This window comes from Euprymna scolopes, chromosome 3 (assembly GCF_053919585.1).
Source record: "Euprymna scolopes isolate OS-2025 chromosome 3, ASM5391958v1, whole genome shotgun sequence".
NCBI classification, from domain to species: domain Eukaryota; kingdom Metazoa; phylum Mollusca; class Cephalopoda; order Sepiida; family Sepiolidae; genus Euprymna; species Euprymna scolopes.
This window is the reverse complement of record NC_136484.1, coordinates 110,389,781-110,411,628: the sequence shown is the minus strand read 5'-3', so window position 1 is coordinate 110,411,628 and position 21,848 is coordinate 110,389,781. Positions and strand designations below refer to the sequence as shown.

The window sequence follows — 21,848 nt, the reverse complement described above, 5'->3', positions numbered from 1 at the left end:
GAAAATAGTACGATAGTACATGTAGAAATTTAGACGACTTGTATAGGTTATGTTTAAATGAGAATTTTGAACATCCCAACTTATTTAACTGTAAAAGTGAGAGACCTCTTCAGGCGATATCGCTTATACAAAAGCTTAGTTAGTAATAACGGATTAAGCTTTTGTATAAGCAATATCGCCTGAAAGAGGTCTCTAGTAACTAGTAACTAGCTAACCGAAACATGCTCATGAATGTGTAACCACATATTAATGGTTATATAAAACAAATATATATATATTAAAACCCCGGGATACGGTTGCCCTCGGATACGTTTTTTAGGTTACGATGTTTTTCCTGTATTTGCCCCCGCCTTACAGTGTTATTTATTATGTTATTTGATTATATATATTGTATTATATATTGTGCTTATTTAGTTACTAGAGACACAGAAATGTGTATGTTTGATCTGGCATAATGATGATTCATTACAATTGTGGGGTTTGCGTACGCGCCTGATCCACAAAGTATGGAAATAAAAAAATTAAAAATTAAAAAAAAAAAACGTTTGCAAGTGTTTTTTATATATATGTACATAATAATACTTTGATAAGCATGTTTTAACTTGAATAAGGATGGTATAATAAAATTGTGGGGTCTGCGTTCGCGCCTGGCTTCCATAGAATGGAAATAGGCACACACTTTAATAAAGACTTTTCATATCTATCTGCGTAAGTATACTTTGATAATTATTTTTCACTTTGAAGAAATATGGTATAATAAAATTATGGGGTGTTCGTTCGCGCCTGACCTCCATAGAATGGAAATGTGTCACAAAGTTTAACAAGGTTTTTAATATAGATCCACAGAATATTGTGATAAGTGTTTCAGTGTGAACAGGTAAGGTATAATAAATTATGGGGTTTATCTATTTTATTTTTACTTTCATCATATTTTGCTTTGGTTTTGATACCCCCAAATTCGGAGCTTTCTGTTTACAACCCTTCCTTTTCATAACCTATCATACTTTCATAAATCAGAGTCCATTTTCTGTAGACTGTTTTTGAACCCAGTCAACGACGGTTTCTTTTGCTAGTATATATATATATATATATATATATATATATATATATATATATATATATATATATATATATTAAATATAATGGGCGGAAGTCTCTCAAGAGCTCTTTCAGCTATCATCTCATCAGGAGAATATCGATATGTACACTCTTTAACCCCTTATCCTTGAGTTGCCTCTCGGCCTTGATAAATAGTGACGCCTATGTAAAAAAAAAAAAAAAAAAAAAAAAAAAAAAAGCTATCCAGTAGAAGTACATGTGGTCGATGTAATCGTGGGCATTTGTTAACTTTTCGTTGACACTTTCCGTCAAACGTAATGATAAAACTAAAACTTTAGTATTTATAAGCTTGTTTCAAGTTTTATAGGATTAAAATATTTTAACAACTAAAACATAATACTAGAATAACTGAAAACCTGCCCCCAAAAATACTTATTTTAAAACAACACACATATATAACTTGCACCTTAAACATCATTAACGCTATTGTACTTTTATTTAATTCGAAAATTGATATACTGTGAAATATCGGTTAAGACATTCTTCTTGCACAACTAAAATAGTAAGTTGCCTTATTTTTTATATTATCCTTATGGGCAATATAAAAGTAAAGACACTTTTTGTTTTACTGTCCGAGGTGTGTGTGTGTGTGTGTATGTATATATATATATATATATATATATATATATATATATATATATTTTCCAGGTTAATATTTTCCAGAGGTAAAGTAGCCAATCAAGTTTTAATGAGGCTAATACAAGTGTTCTCAATACCAAAGTAGGGCAAGATAAACATTTTATTTGTTTTACATAAGTATTAATATGTCGCTACACATTCATGAGCATGTTTCGGTCAGCCAATTACTAGTAAAAAAAAAAAGCATTAGCGATCCATAATTGAGAAACTCAAAGAACAAAGAAATCGGACGCTCGGCAAAAATCGAGTGGAAAATAGTACGATAGTACATGTAGAAATTTAGACGACTTGTATAGGTTATGTTTAAATGAGAATTTTGAACATCCCAACTTATTTAACTGTAAAAGTGAGAGACCTCTTCAGGCGATATCGCTTATACCAAAGCTTAGTTAGTAATAACGGACTAAGTTTTTGTATAAGCAATATCGCCTGAAAGAGGTCTCTAGTAACTAGTAACTAGCTAACCGAAACATGCTCATGAATGTGTAACCACATATTAATGGTTATATAAAACAAATATATATATATATATATATATATATATATATATATATATATATATATTAAAACCCCGGGATACGGTTGCCCTCGGATACGTTTTTAGGTTACGATGTTTTTCCTGTATTTGCCCCCGCCTTACAGTGTTATTTATTATGTTATTTGATTAGATATATTGTATTATATATTGTGCTTATTTAGTTACTAGAGACACAGAAATGTGTATGTTTGATCTGGCATAATGATGATTCATTACAATTGTGGAGTTTGCGTACGCGCCTGATCCACAAAGTATGGAAATAAAAAAATTAAAAATTAAAAAAAAAAAACGTTTGCAAGTGTTTTTTATATATATGTACATAATAATACTTTGATAAGCATGTTTTAACTTGAATAAGGATGGTATAATAAAATTGTGGGGTCTGCGTTCGCGCCTGGCTTCCATAGAATGGAAATAGGCACACACTTTAATAAAGACTTTTCATATCTATCTGCGTAAGTATACTTTGATAATTATTTTTCACTTTGAAGAAATATGGTATAATAAAATTATGGGGTGTTCGTTCGCGCCTGACCTCCATAGAATGGAAATGTGTCACAAAGTTTAACAAGGTTTTTAATATAGATCCACAGAATATTGTGATAAGTGTTTCAGTGTGAACAGGTATGGTATAATAAATTATGGGGTTTATCTATTTTATTTTTACTTTCATCATATTTTGCTTTGGTTTTGATACCCCCAAATTCGGAGCTTTCTGTTTACAACCCTTCCTTTTCATAACCTATCATACTTTCATAAATCAGAGTCCATTTTCTGTAGACTGTTTTTGAACCCAGTCAACGACGGTTTCTTTTGCTAGTATATATATATATATATATATATATATATATATATATATATATATATATATATATATATATATATTAAATATAATGGGCGGAAGTCTCTCAAGAGCTCTTTCAGCTATCATCTCATCAGGAGAATATCGATAGCGTAAAAATAATAATACTATGTCGAAAGTAAAGAGTTCTGATGGGGAACTTTATTTAAATTCTGTACCTCTAAACATTTATTTAAATATCTTCGGAAAAGGTACAGTCAACATCAAATTGACACCTGTAATACTATTATTCGATGAAGGAGTAGAATTAGATCTACCAACCTCTCCATAGTTTTTTTTTTTTTTTTTTTTTTTTGCGTTCTTGTCTGGAGCAAGATGTGGCCACACTTTATATCAGTAAACGCATTGCTGCATCTCGAGTGAAACCTAGTTTGTCTATGGAGCGAGCGTTTATACGAAACGATATTAATAAAGTTGACGGAGAAGCTAGAGGTGTATATTAGTAATCGTCATTATGTCTTGTCTGTAGTTAAGAGTTTCCTAACCTTTTTTGACTTTTTCCGCTTTTGCAAGTATTTATCCATCGGTGGTCAATTTGCTAAGCAACGTGCTTCCAAAGACAATAATAAACATTTTGCTCTTCTGGTTCGTAAAAGATATGGGTGTGAACCCATTAATGGAAGCAAACATATTTTCAATCTTTCGAAAATTGAACTTACAGAAATTGAAAATATAGTTCTGTCTAAGGGATTGGACGCTTATATTCCCCCAACCCAACTGCCTTTGAAGTATTGTTCTCTCAACTGAGACATAATGTTCCAATTTCCCCGGAAATAATTTCTGGGATGAAATCTAGTTTAGTTGCCTTAGCTCACCGATACAGTAACACACCTGTTGATTATAGCGACTTTGTCTGGAACATAACGCAATTTAAAACTATGAAAGCGTTAAAATCCAATGCCAATATTTATATGAGCAAACCAGACAAAGGTGCAGGAGTGGTGATTTTGGACAAATCGGACTACGTTGAGAAAATGGCAGTTATTCTCAATGATGTTTCGAAATTCCGTAAACTCAGTCCTGTCGAGTTGACGGATAATACTTGCAAGAACGAGGCAAAAATGCAAAGACGTCTACTTGCATTATTTAAAAAGAAAGTTTTTTGCAAGGACGTCTATGACAGGATTAGACCATCTGGTTCACAACGTCCTAGAATGTATGGTCTCCCCAAAATCCACAAGCAAGGTGTTCCACTGAGACCTATTTTATCAATGGTTGGTTCGGCACAACATTCTTTGGCTCAGTGGCTTGTGGAAATTCTGCAACGTGTGCGCGAGTTATATACCACGCACTGTATCCCTGATTCTTTTCAGTTTGTTGATTATGTACGTGGGTTGGATTCTAATGCAGGGACATCTTTTATGTGCTCATTTGATGTCTCTAGTCTCTTTACCAACATACCGTTGGATGAGACTATACGAATATGTACCGACGCGCTTTACGATAGTCGTCTGACTGCTCCACGGTTTTCTAAAGAGATTCTTATTGAACTCATTTTAATGTGTACTAAATCCGTGGAATTTAGTTTTTGTGATATTATGTACTGTCAGGTTGACGGGATTTCAATGGGGAGTCCGTTGGCCCCAACTTTAGCGGATATTTTCGCCGGGTACAATGAATCCGTTCTGTTTAATTCTACAACAAAACCCACTGCATATTTCAGACTTATGCTGTTTTTCCATCGCAAAGTGAAGCGTCGATATTTTTTGATAGGTTGAATTCTTTGCAAGGAGCTCTAAAGTTCACTATGGAAAGTGAGAAGGACAATTCGCTTCCCTTCTTGGATGTTCTCGTCGAACGCTTTCTCACTACAATTTATAGGAAGCCGACATTTATTGGCCTATATGTGAACTGATTGTCTTTTGTACAAAAATCACGTAAGGTCGGCTTAATTAATACTTTGGTACATAGAGCCCTGATGATTTGTTCACCTAACAGATTGGACGCCGAACTCGATAAGATCAGGGAAATATTCATCAATAATGGTTATCCTGTTGACCTTATTGATGACTGTATTTTCAAAACGGTTGCGGATTTTAAATCCCCTAGAAAGTTTGGACCTTTGAAATGCCCGGTTTATTTAAAATTACCGTGGATTGGGGAAACGAGTAACAGACTTTCCAAACAGATTCGCAGAAGTATTTATGACTGCTTTTATCCTGTGTCCTTGCGCTTGGTATATACTACGACACCTGCATTTCCTTCTTTTCGCAAGGATAGTTTGTCTTACATCCAAAATAGCAATATTGTATATCAATTCAAATGCCAGTGCGATGCTGGTTATGTTGGGCGAACATCCTTGCACCTTTTAACTCGTATAAACCAGCATGTTCCATCGAAGATCAGACAAGGGAGGATGGGCTCTGGTAGTCTCCCTCCTTCTGCAGCCTTGGACTCTATTATTGGCCAGCATTTGGTTGACAACCCATGCTGTGCCGATAGATATGAAATTGAATGGTTCGAAGTGCTACATAGAGCGGACTCCAGAAACTATTTAAAGATTTTGGAGTCTGTCTCTATTGCGGTGCGGAAACCTTCTTTGTGCCGGCAGAAAAAAAACATCTAACGCATTGTTTCTCTTTGGGGAACTGTGAATCTTTTCTCCCGTTTTTCCCCCTCGTTGTGCCAATATTTTAATCGTTTTTTAAACGTTAATAAACTTTATTTTAGTGTCCCCGTAATTTTTGGTACATTCAATAGTTCCCCATAGAACTCTTTACTTTCGACATAATATTATTTTTACGCTATCGATTTTCCCCTGATGAGATGATAGCTGAAAGAGCTCTCGAGAGACTTCCGCCCATTATATTTAAAACTTTATTTAAATTCTGAAGCTCTAAGCATTTATATATATATATATATATATATATATATATATATATATATATATATATATATATATATATATATATATAGTGGCGCCAAAAAGAAAGTCCGTACTTGTCATTTTTGAAAAAACCGAAAATTTAAGCTAAATTGAATGCAACTGTTTAAACACAAGTTAGCATATTAAAGAATAATGAAAATATTAGGAGTTATTTTCAATATTATTTACTTATATTACGTTTATTTACCAACATATTATGTCATATAAGATGTGCTGATGTTCCTAATTTTCGAGAGTAGTATCTCTTCTTCGGGGGAGAAAAGAAAAAGAAACTTATACAACTGTTCGGCGAGGCTTTCCTTTGTCTTTCTTATCTGTATTTATTTATTTATCCCTGGAAGAGACACTACTCTAAAAAATTAGGGACATCAACACCTTCCATCTTGTACTTGTTGGTAGATAAACGTAATATAATTGAAAATTATGGAAAAATCCTTCTAATGATGTAATTCTTTTATATACTAACCCGTGTTCACGGTGTTTCCCACGAATCACATTGATATAGCCTTCGAACATACTTTATTTTTTCTGTATTTTTGTCGTTAAAGTAAATAGAAAAAATCTTACGGAAATAACCGACTATTCGCTCAGCTTTAGTATATTGATATATCTACTAGTTATTTTCAAATTGACCCTTTTTTATAACTTGATTTTAATGCGTACCTTTTCAGAATGGCATGACTTGTGCTCATATTGCGGCAACCAAAGGGAGCGTAGCCGTTATCAAAGAACTCATGCGATTCAACAAGAGTATCGTAACAGCGGCAAGAAACAGGGTAAGTTGCCTCTAAATCTCTACATATAAAGGAAAGTTGTTTGCGTGTGGGCGTGTTGTTACGCCTCGAAATCAACTGGGGACGGTGGAGGAGACGATGACCTAACAGAATGTATAATGAAACGAAAATAAAAAGAAAAAGTTCCCAAGGTTCCTGGCAAAATGGCATCGACATGAAAGGAATAGGAGATCCGATTCTCAAGACACTGATTGGATAAATGTGACGGTGGAATACAGAAAAAAGCAGATGAAATTTTTTTTTTAATTTTCATAAAAAGACATAAAATTTAGCAAAAAGAGACAAGAAAATGAAATAAAAAAGATACATGTAGATAAAACATTAATTTACTTTTTCACCAAGCAAGGGATATATCCGTTATATAACAAAAATAAAAGATATATAAACGAATAAGTAAATAAATATGCATAAAGTATTAGGATAAAAAAGGAGATTAGATTATAACTTATAGGCCGTCGGCCCAGAGTGAAAATTCTTAATTTTAATGAGATGTAAAAGGGGTGGGCATGATTTTTGGATATAATATGTATAAAATCATAAGAAACATGGAAAAAAATTTCACAAGCAAGATTATGGTGCATTAATAAATAATTTTAATTTTAATGCACAAAAAAATGCTAACTGTTAAGTTGCCTTCGTACAAAAAAGTAGCCATTCAGAATACTTTTTTATTTACTCCTTACAATCTACCAATCACAATCATCGTAGTGCGAGTTAAAAATTCAATATGGCTGCCTCCAGTGAAGAAGAAATGTTTGTAAACAAAGACAAAAAAGAGTGCGTTATGTGCATATTTCCAACTAAAACATTGAATGTTAGATCTTTTTCAGTGAAGACATGGACGCGCTTTTTAGAATATGTTAAAAAATGGAAAGGTTTACATGGACCACAAGCAGAAATTGCGAAAAACTTTGACTTAAGCTGTGATTCAACTGAAATACCACCTCGTGTTGGGTTTCACCAAACTTGTTATGCACGTTTCACGGATTATCAGAAAATTGAAAGAATTCAGAAAAAACTAGAAAAGAATACTGATAACGTTTTCGAAGGTAAGTTTAAGCTTTTAATAATTTTTATTTTTATTGATACGTATTTGGAAAGAGACAATTTTTCTTATACTCCCTCTATTCACTTAGGCAAGTACGTGTGAACTGAACAGCATGAAAAATTTTATGGTAGGAAAAAATGGATTTAGAGTAACATTTCGTATATAAATTTAATGGAAAATCATCCTCCATTTCCTGGAGACTATTGTTAATTTTTTTTTACCATTAACCCTAAGTCTGAGTGCCAAGATTGTAATTTACCCCCTCCTCTCCCAATAAAAAAACGCACAGAATTTATCTTCACTAGAAAAAAGGTCAACACCTCTAAATTCTAAAATATATTTATTCAATTTAATTGATTTTTAATTTTTTTTTTTTTTTTTTTTTTTTTGTAAACTTCTAAGTTGTACAATCTTTTTTCTTCTCGGGGGAGGGAGCGATTTAAATGAGGGTGTTAATCTACATTAATATATTTTCAAACAATTGAATATGTACATAAAAGTTGGCATCTGTTTTAGAAAATTTCACTTGTAAAGAAAACAAAAAAAAAAAACTAGAGTTTATTTCTATTTACTTGCCTCCCCCACGAGAACATAGATACAAAACAGGGCTTTATTGTGGGTAAAATTTAGTTCACCAAAAATGTATTCTGATTGGAACAAAAATTACAATTGCCTCAGTTTAGAAAGATTTCTCCTTCACAAATCTGAAACAAAAGATAACCTGTATTATCAGAATAAAGGGTACACTTTGCTCTTAGCCAAATGCTGTTACTATTTAACAGTTTTCATAATTTCAATAATTTTAGCTATTGGTTTTAATCTGGAAATGTTTCATTTCTTTTATGATTCTAAATATAGATACAACTGTCTATGGTACCATTTCTTGATTCTAGCACTTCCACAATCAGTCACTTGACAATCTATTCCATTAACCTTTATCCTCGTGTGGCTTTTAGCCTTGATAAGTGGTAACTCACTAGTAAAATAAAGTGCATTGCATATTGAATTTACCTACCAATTCCAATGATAAATATATTGCATGATTTTGTAAACATCCCTTGGTCCGATTAATAATGAGTCACCAGACGATTTAATTGTAGAATGTAAATTAATAACATACAATTTTTTCACAGAAGTTTTATCAGCACTATACAAAAAAAATCTTAAATTTTTAATGAAATGTTTTGGATTTATGAAATAATGATTGGATATTTTTAATTTGAACTTTTCCATATACTTTGTTATTTCAAATGCATATTAAACTCCTAAATATATTTATTTTTACAGGGTCCCCATCTCAAGAAAACATTGATGCGACTACTGCCGAAAATGATGATCCACCAGCTAAAAAAAGACGGGTTCTTCGTTCCAATTTTGATCAACCATCTTTGCCAGCTAGATCAGAGCATATTTTACCAGATGTTTGCATACTATGCCAAAAAGTAAAAACTATAGTGTGCAAAGGATCTGGCAAAAGAAACAGGGAAAAACTTGTCAGATGTTCGACAATAGAAGCTGCTAATTTAAAACGAGCAGCAGAAGAAAATGAAAATGAATCACTCCTCATGCAAATAAGGAATAAAGATTGTGTAGCAATCGAAGTGAAATATCATAACTCATGTTACCGTGACTTCACTCGATATTTAACCAAACCAACCAAAACCGAACACTCTGAGCAAACTTCATATGCTAAAGCATTTGAGGTCTTTGCGAAATTAGTCCAAACAAGGATTATCGAAAACAAGGAAATCATGAGACTTAAAAAATTGAAAGATTTGTTTGTCAAACAGATTAAAGAAACACATGGAGTTGATGCGCATTTATATAAAACAGGATATTTAAAACGAAGATTAATGAAAAAATTTCCTCAATTATGCTTCATCACTCCTAAAATGAGATCACAAGGTGACATCGTGTATGTAAATGACATTACAGTGTCTTCTCTTGTAGAGGAAAAAACAGTACTCCATGAGGAAACACATACCACAAATCCAAGTGAAACAGAGTCGTCAGAAAATGACACAAACCAACAAACAAGTCATGTACGCTCAGATCCAAATCCTCTTTCTAACTTGTACATAACAGCTATGGATCTGAGAAATATTATTCAACAAGTAAAACCTCCTTCGTTATGGCCGCCAACAGCAGAAACATTAAATTTGCAGGAGGCTGAAAAGATGGTGCCCCATATTTTATTTAACTTTCTTGCATGGATAGTTGGGGCATCTGAAGATTTGTGCACAGAAAAAATAATGGACATATCTGCATCCGTCTATAGAAAGATTTTGTCTATTTCACAAGACATTATATTTTTGTCTTCTAACGGACGTACATTAATGCCAAAACATTTATCACTTGGTATGGCTGTACGCCATCTGTCTGGATCTGCCCAAGTGATTGGTTTATTGAATGGTTTGGGACATTGTGTTTCTCATTCGGTGGTTTTAAATCATGATACAGCACTAGCTGAACTTGAAATCAATCGTGGAGAAAATTCTATTCCATCCACCATCCAGGCAGGTATTCCAACAACTTTGGTCTGGGACAATAATGATTTTGGTGAGGAAACTTTATCTGGACATGGAACAACACACAACACAACTGGGATAATAATACAAAATATGTTAGTCGAACCGTGTGCATCTAAGATTGCAGTAGAAGGACTCAAAAGAACACGGAAAAGAACATTGGAACCACCAGAAGTAAATTTGGCTACATACACCGGTGGAAGAAAAGATGGCCCACTACCATTTGCTGAACATGTTTCACTTCATTCAGATCGTGTATTTCTGCAAAATTCTCTAAAACTTGATATAGCGTACTATATCACAAAATTCGGCAGTGAAATTATATTACCATCTTGGACTGGGTTTAACCAACTCCTGTGCAAAAGGGAGATTGCATCAAAATCTACCATAGGTTATTTACCCGTAATTGATGTTAGCCCCACAGAAATGGATACAGTCCTTACAATTCTAAAAAAAAGCATTGACATTGCAGATCAACTCAAGTTAGAGTCTTTTGTTATTGTAATGGATCAAGCAATCTATTCAAAGGCACAATTAATTAGATGGAGAAATCCATATTTCATGAAGAGATTGGTGATTCGACTTGGTGCTTTTCATACAGCAATGTCCTTTCTTGGGTGTTTGGGAAAGCGTTTTCGTGATGCCGGGCTTCAAGATATTCTAATAGAATCAGAAGTTGTTGCTGTAGGCTCAATAAATGGAGTTTTCACAGGTAGACACTATAACAGAGCAGTTAGAGCCCATAAATTAGTGGCCGAAGCAATGCAGCATATGCGTTTGACAACCTATTTAAACAGCATTCCTGAAGAAAAGGCAGAAAAAGTGAAGCATTTAATGACATCCTTGTCACAATCATTCCCAGGACCTCAGTATGAAGAAATTCTGAAAGGAGAACATTTTCAAAGTTTTCTATCATCCTATGAAGAATTTATACAGGTTGGCAACAAAAAGCAAACTTTTGCATTCTGGAGTTCTTATATTGACATTGTAGAAATTCTTTTACTTTTCCTTAGAGGTATTCGAGAGTCAAACTGGGAACTTCACTTGGCAAGTGTTAGACAGATGTTACCTTGGGTGTTTGCATATGACCATGTAAATTATAGCAGATACCTTCCAGTTTACTGGTTGGAGATGTCTAATCTCGCTAATACTCATCCAGTGATATATACACAATGCATTGGAGGAGATTTTGCTGTTCAAAGAAGCTCAAATGCCTTTGCTAAAATTCCTTGTGACCAAACCATCGAACAAACTGCTAATCGTGATTCAAAAACAAAAGGTGGTATGACAGGCTTCAGCACAAACAAGAGAGCCGTCAACAGGTGGATATGGTCCCATCATGCGAGAGGGTCTATTACCCATGAATGTGAAACTATGGCTGGCAAAGGAGAACGAAGTGGAACACGATCAGATCTTTTACACAGTCGGATGAAACATGATAAGCTTGCTATTGGAAAGATAATAGACACAGTAAACAGTATGTTTAATCCATTTGAGTATGAACCAGCTGAGTTGATCCATATTGCATCAGGATTAGTTGCGACACAAGATGTTCAAAATGATCTGCAATTTGCTAAGGCAAGGGGCGAATCAGAATTTGAAAATTTCTGTGGGCAGCGTCTACAAACGGGAGAAGTTGATTTTTTTGCCCCGATGAAAAGAATGAATTTAAAAACATTCTCCAGTATGTCTAAAAAATCAAATCATCATGTCCACGGAAAGGATATCACTTTGGAAGCAGATAGAAATCTCCTAGCAAGATTGGTTGTGATTGGTAGAATCCGGAACATTAATCTTCAAGAATTACTGTCATATTCCTTAGGTCCATTACCATTGTCCCTTGCAAATTCACATGGATCGTTGGTTAAAACTAATAAAGCAAACTTACTTCATGCTTTAGAAAGCCATGCTAACAATCCTATTGTTGAGAACCCTATAGTAGGTGGCATATATATAGTGGATGGTATGTCGCTGATACACCAATTAAATTTGAACAAATTACAAGGAGAGAAGACATTTCTTAATCTTGCTCTTGTTATTTTGAAAAGTTTAGTGAACAGGGCAAAATCGAATCATTCTAAAGAAATTCATTTTGTTACTGATACATACCAGCAGATCTCTATAAAAAATATCGAGAGGGATAAAAGAGCTGCTACTAGCTCTCAGATAAGAATCCATGGTCAGCTCCTTCCTCAGCAATGGAAGAAATTTCTTTCAAATGGAGAGAATAAAAAGTCCTTAATAGAATTCTTGGATGAAACATGGTCTAATGTTTCAACATCAGAGCTTAGAGGAGTGAAGGTATTCTTGGCGCATAACAAGAAATGTCATTCCTTCTCACCTGGAAAAGAGGCAAGTGATATTGTCATCCGGTTAGAAGAGACAAAACTTTGTAGCTCACAAGAAGAAGCTGATACACGGATTTATTTGCATGCTTCTTTTGCAGCCAACACTAGTACGGATGTAATCATTATGAGTCCTGATACCGATGTGTTTGTAATTGGAGTTTCTTTACAAAATCTTATTCCCGCACATTTATACTTCCACACAGGAAGAGGAACAAATTTGCGAACAATAGACATCAAGATGATAAAAGACAACATTGGAGAGTCTGTCAGTCAAGCCTTGATTGGTCTACATTGTTTTACAGGATGTGATAGTGTCAGTTCATTTTACGGAAAGGGCAAAAAGAAAGCACTTAGTTTATTACTGAGAGAGAATGAGTTTTGTTACGCATTCAGTGATCTTGGTAATGAATTTTATGTGAAACCAGACACAGCAAAATCATTGGAAATGTTTGTTTGCAGGTTGTATGGCCAACAAAATGTCACAAGTGTTAATGAAGCCAGATACAACATGTTTAGATTCCAAAGAAAATTGGAAATCACAATGCCTCCAAATCAAGATGCCCTGAGTGAACACATCAAGCGAGCTAACTATCAAGCAGGTACGTTTTATAAATATTTAATTTCCAATTATATGTAAAAATTAAATATATGGAGTTTCATTGTTATTTGCTTATTAGAAAGGATGAAAATTATTCAATATTAATGTTAATTTCTTTCTTTTTTCAGGTGTCTATAAAAGGAGCCTCCATGCAAATCCTGATATACCATCCCCTGATTGTCATGGATGGAAGATAGAAAATGGAGATTTAGTAATCCATTGGATGAATCTTCTTCCTGCTCCAGACAGTTTAATGGATTTAATTAACTGCTCTGCCAAATGTAAAAAAAGTCATTGTAAAGACGTTAACATTTGTACATGTCTCCAAAAAAACAGGGTCCCATGCACAGATATGTGCAAGTGTGCAAGAGATTCTTGTTATAAAATTAGTAAAAACATTGGACATGATGATGATGACACTGATGATGGTGATGACGACGACGATGATGATGAAGTGGCATAAGCAGTGATCAGTTTTAAATAAAAGCATATATGATCTTATTTACTAACATGTTGTTTGTTTAACTTTCATTAAAAATGCCTTTTTGTCCTTTAAATCTGTGTTATTATTCATAGATTCAAAAAAATACTTTTTAATGAAAATTGACAAACATTGTATATTTTACCAAGTTGATTTGTATAAAAAATGACACAAAATCGCAGCTCTACCTCAGGTTTAAACGACCTTGTTACGTACAAAATATAGCAATAGATTTGTATGACTAATAATATTGGTAGACTATAGGTGTCTCTACATGAGAAATATCAAAATGTAAATCTATTTCTTTAGTTATCCACAGAAAAGATTGAAGTTGTTTCAAATAAGATGTTTGAAAACAGCTTTTTTAGAAAAATATTCCCTATTTTGAAGCATAGTAAATATATTAAGTCCAATATTTATGTATTAAATGATGAAGAAATAAATTGGGAATAAAATGTGCTAAACTAGATGTCTGTATTGTTATCGGTTTGTGTGCTACTAAGGTTTAAGCAAGTCATAATGTTCTATTTGATGATTGTCGGCCATCTTTAAATATGGCCGCCGTTTTCATTAATGCGCAACATTTGTGCTTGTGAAAAAAATATGATGTTCAGGAGTCTATTGGCATTCATTTGACACCATTTTTTCTTCCACCCCCAACCGAGGTCACAGAATCAAAAATCTAGAGGGATTTTGACCTTTGGGCCCATAGCCTATTATAGTTGAATTGCTATTTAATATTGTATCATTATTAAGTCCATGATTCGCCTGAAACCTTTGTTATGACGTCACGTGTACATTTTAAGTGATTGTTTACATATAGGGAACGCATGACGCAAGATTCCTCGGTTATAACTTATATAGAAAAAATAAATCAAATTTAAATTATAGGGAAACCTACTCTTGAAATATTAACAAAATAAAACAAATAATGAGAAATACCAAACATATAAAGTTAGATAAAACAATTCTAGTAACAGTTAAGAGGGTGATGGTAAACCCATAAATGGAGACATTAAAGTACTGATATCAATAGATTTCTTAAATGTATATAGCTTAAAAACGCAGCATAAATATGATAGCTAGATAACTAGGGAGTAAGATTGATAAAAAGCATATAGAGAAAGGAAATGTTCAGCTAGATACTAGATATGGTAAAAGAACATATAGTAAGATAAAAGCAATTCCACAAATTGTAAATTTACAACATGGCAAGGAAGAAGAAGAGAAAAAAAAGAAACAACACACTGTAGATGGAGGATACCTTTGAAATATATTTGTGATAAATTTCAAACAAGTAAAATATTTGTTTATTTTCCTAATATTACGTTGTGATTTGGCTTTCAAGCGAACTTGATGCGTATTTTATTTTATATGATATAATGTTTCCGCATTTTACATAAAGCCCGGAACAAACAACACCTCAACATCTTGGAGGCTGTCAGTGTGCTGATGCGCAAACCAGCTTTATGTAGACAAAAAGAACTTTCACATAAATTAGAGTTATTTAAAGAACTCTAAAAAAAAAAATAAAAATAAATAAAAAGTCTGCATGTACGCTGGTGTTTCTGTTTTGTCTATACTTACTTGTAGACAACGGATTTTCTTAATTATATATATATTTTTTTCTCGACTTCATCTCCTCCCCTTTTTCCATTCTCATTCGTTAATTTAATGCAACTTACCGACGAGATCTATTGAAAAGGGTCGGTCGAAAGGTTAACCTCTAGATCCCTTAATTTTTTTTTTTTTTTTTTTTTTTTACACGAAATTTCGTATGGATCCTTTTTTATTCGATGTTTTTTTTTACCTATAATTCTTTTTAGTCGATCTGTCTCTATACAATTTACCGTTTCTCTTTTTTTTTCTTTTTTTTTTTTTCACCCATAATGACTCCATTCATACTTTTCAAAGCAATATTAAAATTATGTACCACGAAACATTTGTTTAAATATTTTAGGAGTAGGTACTCAAAATCCGTCAGAGATGAATTAAATGACATCATTCGAATTAGGGGTAAGATCATATCACTTCGAACCAAGATAGAATTTCTTAAATCCTGTTTGGATAATTATGTCGCCCCAGGATATATTTCTGGCCGTATTGCCAAAATCAAAGCCAGAAATATTCTCAACTTGGAACGCGCATTTATCAAGGATGAATGTTTGTACTTTGAACGCATCCTTGTTTTCACTGTTGCTAAATATCGTCGTGTATGGTCGGTTGCGTGGTCCAACCTTACCTTTTTTGATAGACTACGGTTTTCGAAATTTTTATCAACTACTGATAATTTTCGCAGCAACAAAGCTCGTTCGAACAACCAGAGATGTTTGTCCGCACTTATTCGCACCAGGCACGGTGAAGGGATTACAGTAGACCGTCATGTGTTCAACTTCTCAGGTGTCACTCTTTCCCATAATGAAAAAGTTGCACTAGCCAGAGGGTTGGATGTCGGCATTCCCCCCCCCCCCCAATGATTGGTAGGGAAAGTACCTTTGCTGAATTCGAAATATTAAACTCACAGCTCAAACATCATGAGTCTCGTTCGAACGATGAATTTTTGTATATGAAGGCTAGGTTAGCTGAACTGGCGCACAAGTTCACGAACTCCTCTATCAATGTTCGTGAATTTGTATGGACTAAAATCCACTATCAAGCCGCCAAACTCCTTAAAACTAATAAGGATATTTACATCACTAAGCCGGATAATGGTGCGGGTGTCGTTATCCTTAATACGAATGATTATATCGGAAAAATGTTGGATATTTTAAATGATAAATCCAAATTTAAAAGGCTTGGCGACACATCTGTTGATAGCACTTCGAACACTGAAGTAAAACTCCAGAAACGGTTTCTTCAAATAAATAGGAGGAGATTTATTAGTAAAGATACTTATGATAGAATCCGGCCCGTGGGTTCACAACGACCCAGAATGTACGGGCTACCAAAGATCCACAAGAACGAGGTCCCTTTAAGACTCATTCTTTCCATGATCGGTTCACCCCAGCATGAACTGGCAAAATGGTTGTCCGAGATTCTTGAGCCTGTACTAAAGGAATTCTCGGGTAACTGCATTGCGGATTCTTTTCGTTTCGCTGCCACTATGCGTGAACTTGATTTTAATTCAGAAACAACTTTCCTATGTTCTTTCGACGTTACTAATCTTTTCACTAATATACCCCTTGATGAAACTATTCAAATTTGTTCGGATATGCTCTATCGTAGCACATTAACCCCTCCGGATTTTCCGGAGAATATTTTCCTTGAATTCATGGAACTAGCTACCAAGTCGGTCTGTTTTAGCTTTAATGACGTAATGTATCAACAGGTAGATGGTGTGGCCATGGGTAGTCCTTTGGGTCCTATCCTGGCCAATATTTTCCTAGGCTTTCAGGAATCCTTACTGTTTACTCAGGTTTCTAGACCTGTTCGTTATTGGCGGTATGTAGATGACACTTTTGTCATTTTCAAGTGCCGCCATGAAGTAAGTGATTTTTTTCTGAAATTAAACAGTCTCCACCCGGCACTTAAGTTTACTATGGAGGAAGAGCAGAATTACTCTTTACCCTTTTTAGACGTCCTTGTAGAAAGGATAGGGAATACAACTATATACAGGAAACCTACCTTCACAGGGTTGTATATTAGTTGGGATTCCTTTGCCCCTATGAACAGTAAAATAAGTTTAATTAAGACCTTGGTCCACCGTGCACTCATGATATGCTCGCCAAGTAAACTTGAGGAGGAACTTAAGAAAATAACGGACATGCTTATTAAAAATGGTTTCCCTGGTGGTATAATTTCTAAGCATATTCGCCAAAAACTTACTAGTTTTAACACGAAGCCTCTTTTCGGTCCGGCTAAATGTCCGGTTTATTTAAAGCTCCCCTACATAGGTTCAATTAGTAGGGGTTTTGTTAGCAAGATCACTTCGGTTGTTTCCCACTGTTTTTACGCGGTGCAACCCCGAGTAGTGCTGTGTACCAAAACTGCCTTCCCAGCGTTTAAAAAAGATGTACTTCCCACGCTACATAATAGTTTAATAATATATGAGTTTAGATGTCGGTGCGATGCTGACTACGTGGGTCGAACTTTTCAACGTTTAGGGGTCAGAGTGGCACAACACGTTCCTGGGTATTTACGCAAGCTTTTTATATCATCCGGGTCTTTAAGGAATACATCCGGGCCTTTACGGAATACATCCGGACGACCACCAATTCTCGAATCGTCAATTGGTGTTCATTTGTACGAAAATAAAACTTGTGGCCAAGCATATTCTGATGAATGTTTCCGCATTTTACATAAAGCCCGGAACAAACAGCACCTCAACATCTTGGAGGCCGTCAGTGTGCTGATGCGCAAACCAGCTTTATGTAGACAAAAAGAACTTTCACATAAATTAGAGTTATTTAAAGAACTCTAAAATATATATATATATATATATATATATATATATACATACAAATTTAATGCATCTTAAAAAAATCGTATCTAATAATGATTATTCCCATTTTAATTAAAAAAAATAGAATTATATATGTATATATATATATATATATGTATATATATATATATATATTATTAAATGATGAAAAATAAAAATTAAATAGATTTTGTTTTTGTTTTTTATCGTTTTAAAGGTTGAAATACTTCCTAGACTATATATATACACACACACATATATACGTATGTATATATATATATATATATATATATTATGTAAGACTATATGCACACATATACATACATATATATATAAGTATGTATTATGTAAGACTTTATACACACATATACATACATATATATGTATATGTATGTATATATAAAGTAAGACTATATACACACATATACATACATACGCATATATACATACATATATACACACACACACATATATATATACATATATATATATATATGTATGTATGTATATATTGTGTCAGGTCATGTCATATGCTACTGGTACCATGTAACCCAGTACTACCTGCCTCATGGTCGGGTCACCGGCGACTAAACTGGTTCCCCCACCAGACTTGTTTGGTGAGGAGGGCGGCTAGTCTCCCTGGAGGATTAAAAACAAGACCTTCCAAAGGGCGAATGAACTCTTTTTCTGGGTCAACGGCCAACTAGCACCGTGTATATTTGTGTGTGTGTGTGTGTGTGTGTGTGTGTGTGTGTGTGTGTGTGTGTGTGTGTGTGTGTGTGTGTGTGTGTGTGTGTGTATTGGGGTGGAGAGGGCTCCCGTAAGCCGTGGTGAAGGCAACCTTTCTAGGAGAAGCAAATCTCTGATTTAAAAAACCATAAAGCGGGAGACCAGTACCCGCATTAAGCTGGTCTGCAGTTTAATTTGTTGCTGGCTATCTTGCTCTTGCTTGTTGCTGGATCTCAACATTTTGAACCGAGAGAGAGACTTAGCTGTCGTACAAAGCTAATACTCTGTAACATCATCTTTGTATAGATACTCCCTCAGGCATTTGGGCTCATGGATTTTAAATGTCTGAGGAAGTGGCACTCGTCTGACAAGACGTTGCAATCATCATCATGTATGTATGTATGTATGTATGTATGTATTCACTTATTTTTTATCGAGTATTGCTTAACACCTATTTAGTTCTGGTGTGAAAGCGGCGTGAAACACGTTTCAAACTGTAACCAGTGATGGTAATGACTGATGTTATAAAAAAAACATAACTGACTTTGATAGACAGCACATGTCATATCCATCGGTTTTCATTTGCTCAAGTATCTCCATTCTTCTTCAAGTTTGACCACGTTACGATACATGTTATGCACTGGAAATTGTAAGGGCGTCACGATATCCATTGGCACCCCCATCAGTAGCTCTATAGGAATTTCTTTTATTCTGCATTAAATTTCTCGTTAAATTATTTGTTTGATTGTCTCCCTACCACAGGCTGCTAGTTGAATTGCTATTTAATATTGTATCATTATTAAGTCCATGATTCCCCTCAAACCTTTGTTATGACGTCACGTGTACATTTTAAATGATTGTTTACATATAGGGAACTCATGACGCAAGATTCCTCGGTTATTCTTACACGGATACACATACGTATTATCACAATTTGAGATTAATCACATTTGATTTATATAAAGATGTAAACGATTTAGATAACACTGTGTGCTCTATTTAGAATATGATAATAAATTATATATAGACATAATATATGTATATATATATATATATATATATATATATATATATAGAGAGAGAGAGAGAGAGAGAGAGAGAGGGAAAGAGAGAGGGAGAGAGAGAAAGAGAGAGGGGAAGAGAAAGGGAAAGAGAAAAATTTCAGGGTGATTGAAAATGCATTTATGACCTGAAAGTTTCATCTTTCTGTTGCAGATATTGACGGTGTGAGACTCTAAGAAAGCAACCCCTGTCATGTACGTGCGTCAGAAAAATAGATGCGATATTGAATTCTTTCGTGTTTGTGTATCAACGTATATCTAAGCTGCTAAGAAAAATGGAATCAGTTTTGATTAACATTTGCTACTTATAAAAAAAAAATGGTATCCATCTTAATTAACATTTGCCGCTAGTAAGATAAGAAGTGGACCAATGTAAAAGAGAAATGGCTATTCAGATTAAAATATGAATTTTGTGTAAGTAAAATAACGCTGACAAAAGTCGTGAAATAGACCAACTTAACTTTATTATATAGATAGACGAAGAAAAAAAGAAAAATATATCACATTCCAAGAATTCTAATAAATTTTTTTTTATCATTTATTAAATATTTTTAAGCAATTCAGGTTTCGGGATAAAGTGCTAAATGTGCCTGCATTGCGATTAAATAAAATGGTTCTTTGCCTAGATTGGATTTAAAAGGTGAAAATATAATGGCGATTAATTTATACGTATTTTAAATTTCAGAAAACTGGAAATACGCCACTCCACTTAACAGCTTCCGGTGGGCATAAAAATGTTCTCCTTGCACTCTTGGAGAATGGGGCCTTAGCAACTGACGAGAATTTGGTAAGTCATCGCTACTTTCGCTATATCTTGCTGTTATTTCATTTTTAAATTATCCTCATGTGAAACAGTTGGTACATGGATCTCCTGCCTCTTTTATTACGTAGTATATGACTTAGTTCTAAAAAAAAAATAACGGTGCCAGTATCACAAAAAAAAAAAAAATTAATTCTAAACAATCTTGGCCTTCAGGCCAAGATCACAGTGTAGTATCTGTTCTGATGTTAAACTTCACCTTTTCTGTCCTCGGTAAGTGGAGAGAAATCCTTCATGACAGACGATTTTTATTTTTGTTTCTATCCAGGGTGCCCCTTTTGAGGAACTGGATTATTCCCACCTTGTGTCTAACTCTGCCCTCGTGGAGAGGCAAGTAAATAGGAACAAACTACAAAGTTTCCAATTCAAAGTAATGACTAGCAAGTTCCATCCTTCTCTGGGGTTTCTATTCACTGCTGAAAGGATTTTTCTAACAGCTCTCCTGGTGGCACAAATACCTTCAAAACATCATATGGCATGCCTAGAGGGTTTTTTATATTAAATATTCACCTCAAAAAATGCCTAATGCCACTTTAATGTAGTGGTTACTATCAGGGACATAAGTTGAGAAGCAAGATGTTTGTTTACATTATACTTGAACTTTGAATGTTAGTACAGTTGGGGAAGCAGGAACCCGGAAAAGAATTCCAGAGTCTAGCAGTTCTGGGCAAGAAACTATTACAGTAGAAGGCTTTCTTACATTTAGAGATCTTTTTTTTTACACAGGAATCACCACTTATCAAGGCCCGGAGGCCACTCGAGGATAAGGGTTAATGGGCATACATTAGTCAATGTAATTATAGCGTAGAAAATATAGGTACTGGAATTTTTGTAGTTTGTAAGTTTAAAAAAAGCAAACCATTGGAAATTTATAATATACGTACACACACACACACACACACACATATGTGTGTATATATATATATATACATATGTGTGTATATATATACATATACATATACATATATATATATAT

General features: G+C 34.2%; 2 protein-coding genes across 2 annotated transcripts in view; both read left to right on the top strand.

The window, feature by feature from the left end:
- The window catches only part of LOC145262188 (uncharacterized), a 160,362-nt gene that overhangs the window by 100,362 nt on the left and 38,152 nt on the right, over positions 1-21,848 (top strand). The window contains exons 19-20 of the mRNA XM_080119808.1: positions 6,717-6,821; positions 20,738-20,839. Of these exons, the coding sequence (XP_079975934.1) occupies positions 6,717-6,821; positions 20,738-20,839 (207 nt within the window). The remainder of the gene's footprint in view (positions 1-6,716; positions 6,822-20,737; positions 20,840-21,848) is intronic.
- LOC145258143 (uncharacterized) lies at positions 10,915-14,007 on the top strand. Its single transcript, XM_080115932.1, has 2 exons — positions 10,915-13,362; positions 13,490-14,007. The coding sequence occupies exons 1-2, from the start codon at positions 10,920-10,922 to the stop codon at positions 13,822-13,824; spliced, it is 2,778 nt and encodes a 925-aa protein (XP_079972058.1). The 5' UTR covers positions 10,915-10,919; the 3' UTR covers positions 13,825-14,007.